The sequence below is a fragment of the Monodelphis domestica genome, chromosome 5, assembly GCF_027887165.1.
Source record: "Monodelphis domestica isolate mMonDom1 chromosome 5, mMonDom1.pri, whole genome shotgun sequence".
Classification (NCBI taxonomy): domain Eukaryota; kingdom Metazoa; phylum Chordata; class Mammalia; order Didelphimorphia; family Didelphidae; genus Monodelphis; species Monodelphis domestica.
This window is the reverse complement of record NC_077231.1, coordinates 105,657,918-105,674,687: the sequence shown is the minus strand read 5'-3', so window position 1 is coordinate 105,674,687 and position 16,770 is coordinate 105,657,918. Positions and strand designations below refer to the sequence as shown.

The window sequence follows — 16,770 nt, the reverse complement described above, 5'->3', positions numbered from 1 at the left end:
CATTACCATTAACACAAGAAAAAGTGCTAGAAATAGTATAGTAATAAGACAAGAAAAAGAAATGAAGACATAAGTATAGGCAGAGGAAAAAGACCTTTCAGAGGCTGATTTGCTTAGAAAACACTAGAAATTTAAAAATTTAGACAAAGCCTTCACAAAATTGCAAGATAAAATGCATCAGCATTTCTGTCTATGACCAACAAAAACCAGGAATAGAAATTCCCATATAAAATACTTACAGAACATATGTTACTTTAGTTTGTCTACTAAGAAAGATAATTTGAATATAACAATAAAACACTTTATAGGAATAAAGGCATACCTAAATCATTAGAAATGTTAATTGCTCATGAGTAGGTTAAGCTAATAAGAATGACAATAATACCCAAATTAATGTATTCAAGGCATACCAGCTATCAAACTGTTAAGGGATTGAGAGCTATAAATAATTGACAATTTTTTGGAGGGAAATAATAAAGCCTATATTACAGGTGTACTTATCAAAGTAATTTGATGCTGGTTAAAAAAACAGATGGATCAGCCAACATTTATTTAGTGTCTACCCTGGGCTAAGCTCTAGGGCTACAAAAGTAAAGCTCCAATCAAGGAATGCAATGTGAATTTGCTCCTTCCCATCCACTTCACTTAACCTATATCACAAAAGAATATGCACAGTAACATTCTGGAAGCCATACAATGTAAATGCTGTACTAGTCTGATTAAAGAATGAAGGGTCAGGTTAATGATAAAGTAAGCACAGCACAGTAAAGTGAATATAGGGGTTCTGTATGTTGACCCTTCCCCACCCACTGTACCTAGTTTTTAGCTACTGAGAGAGGTTTGGACTGTGGCTCTCCATTTTCTCTCATGTATCTGATGAGAAAAAAATTCACTCAAATGACACACACTTGCCAACTGTTTCTTGTGAATCTTTTTGGATCCTCCTCAGGTTCCAAAGCTTCCCTTTTATAATCTTCTTCCTTTTATCCTTTCATTTTTGTCAAAAAAAATGAAAATTGAGAAAAAACCCCAAACTCTCTTCAATAATTGTTTCTGTTATATCTCCCTATGCCGGAGCAATATTCTGGATTGTGTGGTAAATATTATAGAACTTCCAAAAATTTCTCTGGGTCAAGTCTTTATCTGCCTCCAAAGCTGCCCATCACTTGAACAAATGTGGTGCATAAATAATATGCCTTGAAATTCACAGTCCCTGATTGTCATAGTGAGGAAGGGTTAGGGAGAAGGTTGTCCTTTTTACATTTTCATTAAAATTTATCAAAGTCACAGATTGAGAGGGATGTCCTAGGCATTGGGAGCTCCTTGAAGGCAGTCTGCCTTGTCTTGCCTCCCATTTTCTGGGTTGAGTACGGTGCCTGGAACATGGCAGGAGCTTCAGAAATGTCTGCTGACATAGTGGGCTTGAAAGTCTTTGAGGACAAGATGGATTTTGATAAATAGACTGAGAAGCAAACTTGTTCTGTAAAAAGAGAAATTTCCAAAAGGAGATGGGAGACTGCAAAAACAGCTCTCTACCACAACACGTGTCCTCAAGAGATGTTCATAAGCAAGATTTAGTGGCCTGGGCATTCCCTGGATTGAAACTCCATTGAAAACCTGTGAGTTATAATAAAGCTGGGACTCGGAGAAATGTACTTCATCATGAAGAATGAAACCATGTTAAAATCTCATGAAATCGGTGTCAAATCTTATAAAACAAGTGAAGAGGTCCATTTTGTAAAGTTGTAAAATTTATTATTGAAGTCACTTTGTTTCTGTCAATTTGCATCCTGCTGTCATTTTTACTCACACTTGTTTGCTTATTTGAAATGTAAATTCCTTGTAGTTCAGTTTTCATATGTGTGTCTCCATGTCATAATCCTAGCCCCTCACTGGTACAAAAAAGACACCTGTTGTATCAGTGAGAGGAGGCTGATGTGATCCATCCACACAGAATCAATTCTTTGGCAATGGTAAGGCCCTTTGCAGTGGCCTTTTCTTTCTTGACCCTGGCACTGCTACAGTTTAGTGTCCTGTCACCAACATCCCTTTGGGACAGGGCAAATTTGCTCTTTGTCCTGGGGATCCAGATCTGTGGATGGCCTGCTTCCAGAAGAAGGATTTGTGATAAAGGCAACCAATAGGAGCCAAAAGAACTCGGCCCCATCCCTGCCTGGTCCTCATTTCCCTTTGTCCTTCCTTTCCAGTGCAGCCTTCGGAATACCAGGAACATGGGCTTTTTAAAAAATATTCCTCTTCATCCCAGTTGTCTCTGTAAAGCAGGTGAAGGCAAAGCATATGATTTTTAGTGCAGTAGCCCACGAGGCAACATGATGAACTGGATAATTGGTCTTAGAAAACTTGGGTTCAAGTCTGACCTGGCTATGTGGCTTTGGGAAACTGACCCTCTCAATGACCTAAATCAACTCTATAAGACTATGAATTGTAGAACACTTGCTGACAGGTTTAAAAACAAAAACATCCCCCAATCTTCCTGAGGGTCTCTTCTGATTCTAAAGAGTGGTGTGGAACTGAACCTAGGTTCTTGGAGTCTAGTAGAACAAACCCTACCAAACTTCAAAGATTTTGAGAACTGGCAGTTCATCTGAGTGTCTTCTGTCTGAGCACCATCACTGATATGTTTGTCCACAGGGTGACAACATTTTCAGCTATAGTGTTCTTGAAGACCATCTAGTAAGTCTCATGGAAGAGAGGCTATCTGGGTCGTCAGAAAGATTTACCTTTTAATGAAATGGCATCCTTTAAAGTGCTGAAATATAACCAATCCCCCTCTGGTTTAGTAAGACAGGCTCTTCTAACATGGAGCTGTCCTACACCAGTTCTACTCAATAGTAAATACATAGCAAGCTAGCTGTGGTTTAACATTTTTCTTTTATTTTTTTCATATTTTTCTTTTAATCTGTTAAGTAGCTAATTTAAAAACAGAACAAATCTATTTTTCTCATTTGTGAAATGCTGAAAAGTTGTAGCACACATTTTATTATGAATAGGAACAGAAGGAACTTCCAAAAATTGAAACTTAAAAAAAAAAGTTCTTTCCTGTTTTTTTATCTTCCCCACATCTACATGAGCATTCAGAATAGACATGATGGTTTGGTCAAACATGAACACACCAAAGTATGTACTCATTTAAACAAGTAGAATTTATTAAAATTAAATATTATTTATAACTATAACCTGATTTATGGTTTTATATATGTGTATATATATATACATATATATATAAAGTCAAGGTTGCTGCTTAGCATTTAATACTTTATGAAGTATTCTAGGGGCATATAAGAAAAATTCGAAACAAATTTACTACCAGATTACTTGAAAAGACCTACAATAATAGTGGCTTGGTACGTAATCCCTTAAATAGAGAGTATCATGCTAGGACCAAAAAAAAAAAAAGCCATTTGGTGGTCTCTAACATAGTTCAATCCTGGGCCAATGCTGTCAGTGGTCTACCATAGCATGGAAAGGGGGGTCTGTCATTCACCAATTTGGTTGTACTTAACTCTTTATGTGATAGGCAAAATGGTTCATCATTGGGGCTTTCCTACAACACAAGAATAACTTCTCAAGCTTTCTCATCAAAACTCCCATTGCTGAATAACCTCTAAACCCACTCACTACCCAACCTTTTTATCCAGCATTGACTACACAGGAAAGTTATAACCCAACCTTTACCTGGATACTTGGCAGCAATTGCATAGGTTCTGTAAGGAAAATGCCACTTTTTCCCTTGCCTCCTACGTCATTTCTGTGTGATGACAGCAAGAGCCCTTCAGAGGGCAGATTTATACTGAAAGTTTTATGTTTGTTAAAATCAGATATAAAAATCAAATATCAAGTCAAAAACTATTACGAGCAAAAGTGTTTAAATATCTAAAAAACTTTTCAAAATATATCCTATCATTGCATTTTTGTTTTCTAATATTTCTATAATACATATTTATCATTAAATGTGCATATTTTGAAAGGGAATCCAATAGTTTTTTAATCTCATTTGCTTTAGTTGAAAATTATTAAAGAGTTAGAAAACAGGTTAATATTTGCCTCACATTTTGACATGTAAAAAAATAGGATAATTTAAATGTTATGGGAATATTCATAAAATACTATTTTGCTAAAATAAAGTTGGCCTCTATTTTAAGATGGTTTGATTTCTACTTCTAGTAGCTAAACAGAACCATTGATTAAAACAACTTATTTTAGAGAATAAATTTATATTGAATTTTAAAGTTATTGCTTAATAGCCATTTTATTTCAGAAGTGATGATACTAATTCTGGGCTAAATTAAGTTTGACTGACTTTTCACTTAACTTCTTTGTTTTTAGTATTTGGCATTAAAAAGGTGATATGAGTGGTTGACTATAGTTTGCTCTCTAATTATGGTTATTTAACAATACTTTGACTTGAGGCATGTACCCAGCAGAATGTAAATACCTCCTGCTTTATAACATACTTTGCTTGTGTAAGGGGGAAAAGGGAGCTAATTTTAAAAGGGATGGACTGGATTTATTAAGAGTGTGATAACCAGGAACTTAATTTATTCCAAAGAGATTTATTTAAAATTTATTTACAAAATACAGAAGAGTGAAGTAAGAAAATCAGAGAGAAGATAAGGTAAGATATCTAGCCTAAGCACTGAATAATTTACTCCCAGCCCCTGGCTTAACCCTGGGCAGGGAGAGTTGGTCCTTAGCTGGCCTCGGCAAAGCCAAGGACCCACGGAAATCTCTCCTGAGGCTAGTTTCTTCAGAAAATATCCAGGAAAGAGTTGGCTCTTTTTACTCACCTTGTGTCAGTAGAACAGTCTCACCAGGAAAAGGGTCTCAGGTCCAGTCAGCACATTCTTCACCAGTCTCTACTTTTTAGAATGAACTGCCAGAAGAACTCCACTCAGGAAGTTGTCACTCCCTTTTAAAGACACTTTCTCTTCCATCACTTCCTGTGTCTTTCTCCACTTTTTACATGGACAAATCATAGTCTAAAGCCTTGCTTAGGACTGCCCAAGAGGCAGTCAGTTGATTCTGATTCATTACCCACCACTGCACACATGGGTCACAGACCCACTCAATGATTAAGTAGGATGTTTACACTTTTGGTGATTAAGTATAAAAATAGGCAGGGGTTACAATTTAATCTTCACAATCAAGAGAGTTTTAATTATTTTCATTTTCACAATTGGGAAAGTTAAATTTAATCTTCAAACTTGTCATATTCTTGCTACTGGATAGTTATGTCAGAAACTGAGCATGCCTTTGTAAACATGTTTCTAGACTACTTCTGCTCCATAGAGACCAAATTACCCTTTAAATAATTTTAATTAACAATTTTTTAAAAATCATTTTTATTAATATAGTTTATTTTAAAAACATTTTCATTTCCAACTATTGCCTCTTCTTCCCTTTCTAAGAACTCTTGTAATTAAAAATGTAAAAAAGCATTTTAGCAAACTGATATATCAGCCAAATAGAACATTGTAGCAATGATATACCAAGAGTATAACCCATTTTTCTGCCAAAAAAAGAGTTTATTTTCTTATATCTTCTTTGGTTGATTAGAATTACACAGTTTTTGTTTTTGTGGACTCAGGTTTTTGGTGTTACGGTCATTGTGTGTATTGTTTTCTTGGTTATTTTTTTCAGTCAGCATTAGATTTTTTGTCATTTTCCAGTCAAATCACTTTCTTAGCATAATTCCAAACTGCTTTCCAGAATGGCTGAATCAATTGACAGTGAGAAAATAAAATTAATTCTGATTCCATTTTTCAATTGATTTTATGTTGTATCTCTCCAGATAGAGTGTAAAATTGTCTAACACAGGTCTCTTTGTCTCTGAGTTAAGTTCAGCTTTCTTCACTGAGCTAAGTTGTCCCATAAATTGCCTTCATTAAAAAAAAAAAAATATATATATAAAACTTTTTTACCACAGGGTCAAACTGCTGTGGGTTTTTAAATTAATATTCAATAACTATTATAAGATTCTATTAATAATAACTAAAGTAAAAACTACATAAAACCCAGCCTAATCAAGAGAGAAGAGTCAGAGGGAGGAGTCACAACAAACTTAAATATAATCACATAAACATGAAGACACAAGAAAAGGGAAAAGGATTCTAGGTAATACAGAAAGGAATTTTGGGTAATATAATTTTAGTAGTTCAAGAATTTCTTACTATACACTGCTAATAAGTGCCTGGGGCCATATTTCAGCTCAGGCTTTCCTGACTTCAAGCCAGAGGCTCTCTCCATTGCACCTCTTGGCTGCTCTCACATCTTATGGCCCATATACAGTTAGAGAAAACTGTTATCCCAGTAACAAGTGTGCAAGAAGCAGGTGGGCACCAGGGAGTTTGGTATCTCTACAATGCTTACTATCCTTCAAAAAAGTCTGGACTCTTCCATGCAGGTGGATACCACCAAAAAACTTTTCCATAGCAACAAGATGGAAGGAGGGGATGTTAGTTCTGCATTCCTGATTTCCATCCAATCATACTATCTTCCATCATCTGATAATTCAGACTTCATGACTAGTCATACTTTTAAATTTCCTATTCTTTGACCTCTTGTATTTCTCAAAACTGAGTCAAAAGACTCTTTTTATTGATAAATGCTGGTCTTACCAATAAATTGAATGTGTTTGGAATGTTGTGACTCAGTTTGCCTTAATTTCAATCACAACAGCTTAAAAATTAGCGATTCTATGCTAAAGACAAAAATGATTAAAGATAATTCTTGAATCATATTGAAAATAGCAAAAAAAAGGTCTAATCTAATTATATCCAATATAGCAGAAGAAGCAAGACTAATAAGTGTCCCTAAAGAGAGCTAGCCTACTGAGTCAGATTATAAAGCAAGAGCAATAAAATAAGTTAAAATTCAAAAATATAAGGCCTGATGTACAGGCTGATGGTCCAAAACTTTATACATTAAAAAAAATTCTTTTGGAGTGAGAAACTCAGGATTCAATCTTCAATTTTTCAAAGGTTTCTTAATAAAACTTTAGGAAATCAGGAAGACGTCATCTTTTGGAGGTGATGTTTTACCTGAAAAAAATAAAATGAATAAAATGGAGGAGTTAAATTCACTACATGTGTGTATATATGCAACAGATACATAATACACACATACATATAAAACAAAAAAAAAATACCATCTCAGTGTCTGGTCTCTTGTTTTTCTTTTCATGAAGACAAAGAGTAGCAATAGAATACATATTTTCAACAGAAGTGGAATCTACATCATTCATTTTTGCATCAATATAGTCTTCAATATGCTTTTCTTCATCTTCAATTTCTTCTTTGATATCTAGCTTTGAAATTAATAACATTTAATTAAGAAACTTCTAATAAAGAGAGAAAGAGCTATTAAGTACAATCCTTAAGCTTTTTTGTGCCAGGCATTGTATGAAGTACTGGGGAATAACAATAGAAAGGAAAAAGACAGTTCAGCTCTCAAGAACTTTGAAGCACACAACGTACAAACAACTATCTACATACAAAGGAAATACAGTCTAAATTGGAGAAAAATTAACAGAAAGGGGACTAGTATTAAGGAGAATGGGCAAGGCTTCTTGTAGAAGGTGGCTTTTAGCTGGTACTTGGCAGAAGTCAGCAATGCCAAGAAGCAGACATAAGGAGGGAGAGAATTCCAGGCACTGGGACAGCCAGTGAAAATGCCCAGAATAGGCAGACAAGAGCATCTTATGAGAAGTGTGGCAAGGATGCTGGAGGTACTAAATGGTAAAGGAAGTGAAGAGAAATAAGATTTAAGAAGGCAAGAACTCTTGTTCTGGGGTCCAAGTTAGGGCTTTTAAAGGCCAGAGCTTCTGGGATTTTCTGACTAGGGAGGAACATGGTCAGGCTGGTGCTTTAAGAAGATCAATATGAGAGATGAGGGCAGGATAACAGGAGAGACTTGAGATGGATAGTCTTAATTCTGCTTGTCCAGGCACAAGAGGACATTGGAATGCCTGGAAAGATGGTGATGCCCTCCATGGAGCAAAAGTCAGAAAAATGGGAGAGACCAGGGGAAAAGATGAGTTCCGTTTCAGACATGTTAAATTCAATATGTTTATGAGAAATCCAATTCGAGATGCCTAATATGCAAGGTGAGATACAAGAGGTCAGAGGGCTGGATATGGAGACTTGAGAGTCGCCAGCATAAATGCCCACTGAATCTGCAGGGGCTGATGAGATCGCCAAATGAAATAGAGAATGGAGGGAGAAGAGGCCCACAAGCCTAGTGAGACGCCCACAGGGATCAGGGAAGACCTGGATGAAGCTTTAGCAAAGGAAACTGAAGTGGTCAGACAGGTAGAAGACAGCAGAGAGCAGGGCCACAAAAACCATGGGGGAAAGAGTGTACCAAAGAGAAGAAGGGGACGAGGAGTTGTGAGGGGCAGCAGAAAGTCAGGAAGGAGGAGGGCTCAGTAAAGGCCACTGAGATTTGGCAATTATCACTGGTAACTCTTGAATGGTGAGGTCAGAAGCCAAGATGGTAGAGTGCATAAGAGGAGAAGTAGAAGCACCATTTATAGATGCCTGCAATAGGAACTATTTTCACTTATCATATGCCGGCAAAACGGATAATCTAAACAAAATAGATGAATCTTCACAAAAACACAAAATGCTCAGATTAAAAGAACAATGAATTAATACTTATAGAACACAATCTCAGAAAAGAAAATGAATAGCTATAAATGAGCACCCAAGAGGGGAAAAAACCTTGGAACCAGATAAATTTATGAACAAATTCTTTCAAATGTTTTAAGAATGATTCATTCCAATATTTAAAATGCTATTGGAAAGACTAGGAAAAGTCCTACCAAATGACTTTCAATTCAATTACAGGGACCCAGGAATGAAATAGTGGAGAAAAAATCACAGTACCATGTCTCTAGTGAATATTGATGTAAAAATATTGAATAAAACATTAGGAAGGAGATTATATATCAACATATTTAAAAGATTACATATTATGACGTATTTATACCAGAAATGCAACTATAAACCTAAGAGATAATATTAATAAAAACAATAAAAATCACAATATCAATATATACAGAAGGGGTTTCTTTCTGCACAATACAATATTCCCTGAAAACACTAGAAAGCATAGGAATAAATGGATAAATAGTAAATAATACAGAGTTCTAGTCATGTAAATTCACATTACTCAAAATTGAGTTTACAGTAAAGATTCAGGGCCCTGGCCTCCTAACCGCCCCCCTCAAAAACCCCCAACTTTTAACTTTTAAAAAAGTTTTCCAAGTGAAAGCAGAACATTTGGAAAAACTCCCCCAGCATCAGGGCTTGGCTCGAGACCTCTCAGTGCCAAAAGAGGAGCCCTTTGCCTGTCTCCACCCACTCGCCTGCCTCCCATCAATCTGTACTTGGTGCTGTCTGTGCTTGGTACTTTGTGTCCTGGAATCCTGTGCCAGCCCCTCTCCCTGGCCTGGGCCTCCTTCCTCATACTAAACAAAAATGATTACAAAATTCACTGAAGGAACAAAAGGGCAAGAATGTCAAGGTCAGTAAAGAAAAAAAAAGTGGGAAGTAGAGAGTTGCTATGAGATATTTATTTCCTCTCCAAAAGATCAAATCTTGGAGGAAAAGAATGCATTTGTACAAAAATATATCAGTTCTTTTTGTAGCAGCAAAGAATTGGAAACAAAGTGGGTGCCTATCAACTAAGAAATGGCTGAGCCAATTATAGCACGTGAACTTAAATTAATAAGAGCAAGCTATTGATATAGTAATAAATGATTCATCGTAAGTGATGAATATAAATGATTGAGAGAAATACAGATTCTATGAAATTAAAATCAGTAGTTTCTAATATAATATAAAAAAGAAGAGTAGTCTTATTTGGTAGAGCCAAGACTAGAACTTGGGCATCTTGACTTGTTAATCCATTGTTTTGTCCACTATACCACAATGATTACAAAAAATAAAGCAAATGCCAATGCAAACTATTAAAGGTATTTATGTAAAATCTAGCCTATAAATTAAAAGACAAAAGAAATATCTTTTTAAAGTCTTAAAAACTACCAATAATTGAGGTTCACGCTGCTCATCTACTGCTGGAAGTCCGGTTATTATTTCTAGCAAGACCTGTGAAGAGGAATCAAAGACACAAATAGAAAATAATTATTAAGTTTAATGAGAATGAAAGGTAGTTTACTTTTTCCATAAATAATATTCTTTCTACTATACTATAACAATAATACTATGAAGGGATTGTTAACTCTGTTACCTCCATTCTTACATAGTCAAATGAATCCCACCCAACCCTAGAAACTTCTACCTTCCCAAACAATGGGAAATCAGTTCAACATTCTCTGTACTTTCTTTAAATGTGTAGTTTGGGAAGATATCAGCTTGCTATTTAGGTTGGTGGGAGAGTCTTGCTTCTCTAGTTGTGTTCCCAGAAATAATTATAGCTCTTACTATATTGTCCAAGATCTGAGGGATCCTACAACCCTGTATTTTATTTTGCTAAGCTGCCAACACAAAAGCATAATGTTGAAAATGATAAGAAAACAAATTTATTTTTTTCTCTTCCTAAAAGTTAACCAGAATATCAGCAGATCACATTAAGTCAAAGTGAATTCCCTTTCTAAAAATAAACTATATTTAATTTTTTATTTAACTGAATAAAATTAAGTTTCCTAAATTACATTATTTTTATTTGGCATATTTTATGCTTTATGTTTTAGTTTAGTGACAGTGCTAGGAAAAAAAAAACCCAACATAATTAATTATTTAGTCACACACAACAATAATTGTATCGGGGAAAAAAATTTTATACGTGGACTGAAGTCTTTCTAAATATTCAGACTTACCATATATCTCAAATATTCAACTATATCTGTGATTTCATTGATTTCCATAATCACTCCAATGATGCAGATTATAAACAATTCAAGCCTGTCCCCTTCTAAGAGGTCCTTTTCTTGTCTATGTCCTCCCCAAAGTGTGCAACAGGAGGAGATCCAATGGGCTATGGACCGGCACTCTAAGAATCACTTGGGTTGTCCACCTGCTAGCCTGTCCTCCGTGACCAGCTCATTCTCTTTTTCTATGACATCCTTTACTTTTGTTCTTTTCATGACGTTCCTTACTTGTTGTGTGTTGCAGCTGATCACATACCATGAAACTCTCCATCGTCTTCTGTGTTAAACTCCTTTCCACTTCTTTGGAGACTGTTCCATGTTTCATAACCCAATGGCAGCAGAATACTGCTATTCAAAGGACGCATTTGATTCTAGCAGTAGTTTGGGATCATTAAATGGAGCTCTGCATTCCTGAAGCCAATCCAACCTCTTCTTCTCCTCCTATTTAATTCTGAGCCCAACTTGTTATCCATTTGTAATATCTATCCCTGGTATAGATATTAATGAACATTTTCTATCATTTTTCCATTTAACTGTATGTCATGATCTAGGTAATAAGACATATTTTTATATTTTTTTTAATTTGGAGGATCAGACAAAATACTTGATTACAAATGACTTTCCAGAGGCTCTGATATGTTTTGAGGCTTTTTGAAAATAGGAGATAAACTTCACTGTTCTTAGAGAATTCTCCTTTAAGATAGAAAGGGAGTTCTTCCTCTCAGAGGAAGTTTATTCTTGTTTAATGTTGGTGTTTTTAATCTTTCAAAGAATCTAAAATCTTAATATATGGATAGAAAAACGAACGCCTTGTTAGAAGTAACCCTTTAAGGTGGCATTTTGCTCTTCCAAATCAAACACTTTTTTTTAATACAAAACAAATAATATCTTGTATTCTCTACATTTCTCAGTTTGTGCTTATTATATATTATATAAGAAACAGGAAAACTTTCATAAACAACTGACCACATCTTACTGATACTTGAATTGAGGATGCCTTTGATGCACGTAGAGACAATTCATATTCATTTTTTTTACACAGATGGGAATACAGCCCTGTAGGTGAGTAATTGTTTATGTTCTCTTGGTCCTTCCTCCTCACCCCATTTCTAAGGTTTGAGACCATTTTGTCTAGTTTTATGATGAATTTAATCAACAACAAAACAAACATTCATAAATTTGTAAAAACAAAACAAAACAATGTCATAAGAAACTATGAACCTTTGGTACCTAGTTAGTTTTTAAAAATACATGTTAAATTTAACAAGATGGGACCAAAACTACTGTTGATGTCATCTTCTAAACTTAGTATTTTTTCTGTATATTTTTCTTTCTTGTTCATTTCTGTCACTATCCACTAAATACAGCCTCATTGAAGCAACAGAAGTCCTCCATCGTAACAAATAAATTTAATCAAGCGAATATCAATATTGATGTGTCTTCATCATATCTGAAAATACCTCATTATGCCCCTCTGGGCCATCATACATTTGCTAAGAAGAGGCATGCTTCCGATAGATGTTTTAAAGTCATGATTGGTAACTGCTACTGCTCAGAGTTCTGTAGTCTTCAAAGTTGTTTTCCTTTATTTATATGTGGTTATTGGATAAATAATTCTCCTAATTCTGCTCTTTTTTCTATGCATCTGTTCATACATGTCTTCCATTATCTCTGAATCTTTCATATCTTCTTACAACTCAAAAATAACCCATAACCTTTCATATCCCACAACTTGCTTAACCATTCTCCAACAAATAGACACGTACACGGGCTCTAGTTTTTTGCTACAACAAAGTCTGCTACTATAAATATCTGTAAGGCAGTGAGGTGGAACAATGGATAGATTGCTAGGCCTGTAGTCAGGAAGACTACTACTTCTCGAGGTCAAATCTAGCCTCAAACACTTACTAGCTGTGTGACCCTGGGCAAGACACCATACCCTGTTTGCCTCAGTTTCCTCATCCATAAAATGAACTAGAGAAGGAAATGATAAACTACTCTAAGATCTTTGCCAGGAAAACCCCAAAAGGATCACAAAGAATTGGACATGACTGAAACAACTGAACAACAATAAATATTTGTGTATGATTTGAGTTCTTCCCTTCTATCAGTCTTTTGATTGGTTTATGTCAAGTAATGATGGGTCAATTTTAATCACTTCTTGGATATAGTTGCAAAATATTTTCCAGAATGGTTGAACCAATTCACAGCAGCATCTTTAATCAGTATGTCTGTACTACCCAAGACCCTCTAATAATTGTCATTTTTCTCTTTTGTTATCTTTGTCAGCATAGTGGGTATAAAGAAGAACCTCAAATTTGTTTTCTTAATTTATTTCAAAATATTTTTCACATGTTAATTGATAGCTTACCTATTTATAATCCTTGATCATTTTATCTTCTGTGAAAAATACTCATTCTTACTCTATCATACCCCCAATATTTTAGTATAGTTTAAAGCTTTAATAATTTTAGAATTATAAGCACTACAGACTTATAAAAATTCATTGGAAAGTTAATTATTTAAGTTTCTTTTATACTTATTTAGTTTTATGAAATTTTGAATATAAAATTTTTATTACAATAAGACTAGTCACTTTCACTATGCATTGCTTGCATGATGGTTTCTGGATGGCCATTTCTCAGACTAGTGAATCACCTGATCTATCTTGACTTTTTTCTTGTGACACCACTTCAAAACAGTCTTTTATGTATCAGAACCTCATTCTTTGAATATTTTAAGACTACAATTATAAATGCAATCTTTTCAGTCATTAATTAGCAGCTTATAAAAGATTTCACAAATAGTGGCTTTGTTGAATTTTAATAATCCTCAATATTTTAAATTTTCAAATAATTAAAATCTCAATTTTAAAATGTTTATAGCATTTATACTTCTAAAATTATTAAAACTTAAAACTGCAATAAACTTTGGAGATACTATGTATTTTTCATATCAATTCCCTATGTATCTTGTATATCAGACTTTAATTGGAGATAACTTTTTATGGATTTTTTTCATCACTTATTGCCTTCCCTTCTATTTCCAATTGCACTAATTTTTTTTGTGTGTGCAAAAGCTCAAAAAACTTCTGGTTTTATCCAATCAAAACTGTTCATCTTATCTTTTATAATCATCTCTCTTGTTGTGTAAAAAAAAAGCCCTAATCATAGTTGAGATAGGCACTTTCTAATTAAAAAAAAAATTATAAAGCCTCTTATATTTGGGTCATGTATCCATTTGGAGCTTATAACGCTATATGTTGTGAGATAGTGGTCAAAGCCAAGTTTTACCAAACTGCTATCTAGTTTTCCAAACCAAATTTTAACAAATAAGAAGACTCACAAGAGAGAAACTTATGTCTTTATATTGATACAATGCTGTGATTGCTTCTATCTTATTTACCTAATCTGCCCCACTTTTCAACTTTTATATTTTTTAACCAAACAGTTGTTTTTTTAAAACCCTTACATTCTGTCTTCTATACTATGTATTGGTTTCAAAGCAGAGGAAAGGTTAGGGATAGGCAATGGGAATTAAGTGACTTGCCCAGGATCATACAAATTTGAACCCAGGACCTCCCGTCTCTAGGCCTGGCTCTGCATCCACTGGGTCATGTAGCCGTCCATACATAACCAAATAGTTTTGATGATTATAGCTATATTATATAAGATCTAGTATCCTAGATTTTCCCCATCTTTGTTAAGTTCCTCTCTTTCATATATCTTATAAATCAATATCCCTTACTGTTTTCAGAATTGTATTGCTTCTAGCACAGATCTTTTCTATAGATACGTAGCCTAATTTAGTTGTTTTTCTTGATCTGTTTTCTTTAGTCTCCTCTACCTCCATTGAGGAGTACATTTGAGATTAGGATGTGTGATATTAAGAATCCAGGTAAGTAATTCTACTGTCCTTCATGATGAAAATAACTTGTTATAAAAATCTTAGCAGAGCTTTTTCATTTTCTCATGTTTGTGGTCCTCCTTCCTTTTTCATCCTTGAATGGGTAACTTGTCATATCTATGTCTTTCACTATGCTTTCTTCAAACTTGTCTTGCTTTCCATTGATTATCTTTTAACTTTGTGAAAGATTCTATCAATTTTCCAACATCTTTCTTTTACAAACAAATTTATATTCTAAATGGATTGTTGCCATTGACTTCAATATTCATTTAAAAAGTATTTGACTTTTAAGATCTTTTGATTTGCTTTTAGGGCAATTGGTTTATAGAAGTTAAATATCTGCATAAAATTATTATAATTAGAATGATTGTGATTTCTACTATCTATTTGCCATTTTTCTCTGTATGTTCATAAAGAATTGAAATTGTTTAAATAGGTCAAGATTGAGTTATTTCATTGTACAATGTAGATTTTTATTACTGTTAATCTTTTTTTTGGCTTTATCCTTACTAATATTCCTTCTAAAATCAATATTAGACTGTACATAGACAGGTAATCCAAGAATGACTTCTACATCAGTAGTGTTACTTTCTATCTACTATAATATAATCTTCATTTTCTTGTGATCATATCCAATGCCTTCTGATTCTTTTCTCTAAAAATGCATTCAAGACAAAGAGACAGGAGGCTTCTGTATAGTGGATAAGTCATCGTCTCATATCACTTTAAGGAGAGTTAAAGCAATTCTCTTTTATCAACCCTACACATCTGAATAAAACAATATCTTTTAATTCAGGAAGAATAGCATCGCTACCAATTCCATATAGAACTTACCACACCAAAACTATAAATGTCAGATTTAGGTGTTATCTCTCCTCTCAAAGCTTCAGGTGCCATATAGGCTGTTGTTCCCACAATTCTGCTAGTCATGACTGTTTGGTTAAATTTTGCAGAAGTTCTTGCAAGTCCAAAGTCAGAAATCTTGGGTAAGAAGTCCTCATCAAGTAAAATATTTGCACTGGAAAAAATAAAATGTTAGAGGGAAAAAAAATCTTCCCAATTGAGTAAAAACCACTGATTACACAAATGTTAAATAATACTTTGAACTTCACAAAGCACAAGAAAAAATATATTTTAGAGCAAAAAGGAGACTTGGAGATCATACAGTTCAACTCCCTGATCTTATCCAAAGTATTTAAGAAACTGGAACAACCTCCAGGAATTGATGCAGAGTGAGAGGAGCAGAACCAGGAGAACATTGTACACAGAGACTGATACACTGTGGCACAATTGAATGTAATGGACTTCTCCATTAGTGTCAATGCAGTGACCCTGAATAACTCAGAGGGATCTATAAGAAAGATGCTATCCACATCCTGAGAAAGAACTGTGGGAGCAGAAACACAGAAGAAAAACAACTGCTTGATCACATGGGAGGGGATATGCCTGGGGATGTAGAATCTAAACGATCACCCTGGTGCAAATATCAATAATGTGGAAATGGGTTTGGATCAAGGACACATGTAATACCCAGTGGAATTGCACGTTGGCTATGGGAAGGGTGGGGAGAGGGGAGGGAGGAATAGAAATTGATTTTTGTAACCAAAGAACAATGTTTGAAATTGACCAAATAAAAAAATAATGTAAAAAAAAGTATTTAAGAAACCTAGAATTTAGAACATAGTTGAAACAGAACAGTTGCTATCTTTTCTTTTTTACTTTTTGAAATAAAAATCAAATGTTTCATACCAATTGTTCCATATAAACTCTATTACAGGCCCACTCTTTTTAAATTAAGATTCTCAATATCTTTCCTAATATCTCTCAACCTCTTTATAATTAATATCCTTAACAAACACAGACTCTAAAAAAATTATTTTTGCCATCCTTTTCAATCCATCCTCTCATCATTTTTTCCCTTAGAACATGCAGTATTTTAAGAATAATAAAGG

General features: G+C 34.4%; 1 protein-coding gene across 2 annotated transcripts in view; it reads right to left on the bottom strand.

Annotated features, from left to right (window-relative positions):
- Positions 1 to 520: 520 nt before the first annotated feature.
- Positions 521 to 16,770, bottom strand: part of IRAK4 (interleukin 1 receptor associated kinase 4) — a 35,357-nt gene continuing 19,107 nt past the window's right edge. Inside the window, exons 9-12 of one of the 2 annotated variants that reach the window (XR_008912160.1) lie at positions 15,653 to 15,836; positions 10,068 to 10,130; positions 7,169 to 7,323; positions 521 to 7,061 (exon numbers count right to left, since the gene is read on the bottom strand). Coding sequence is in view for 1 of the 2 variants with exons in the window: in XM_001367215.4 (XP_001367252.1) it covers positions 7,026 to 7,061; positions 7,169 to 7,327; positions 10,068 to 10,130; positions 15,653 to 15,836 (442 nt within the window). In the remaining variant the exon portion in view is untranslated. Of the gene's footprint in view, positions 7,062 to 7,168; positions 7,328 to 10,067; positions 10,131 to 15,652; positions 15,837 to 16,770 lie in introns of both variants that reach the window. The other variant, XM_001367215.4, reaches the window with a different exon arrangement.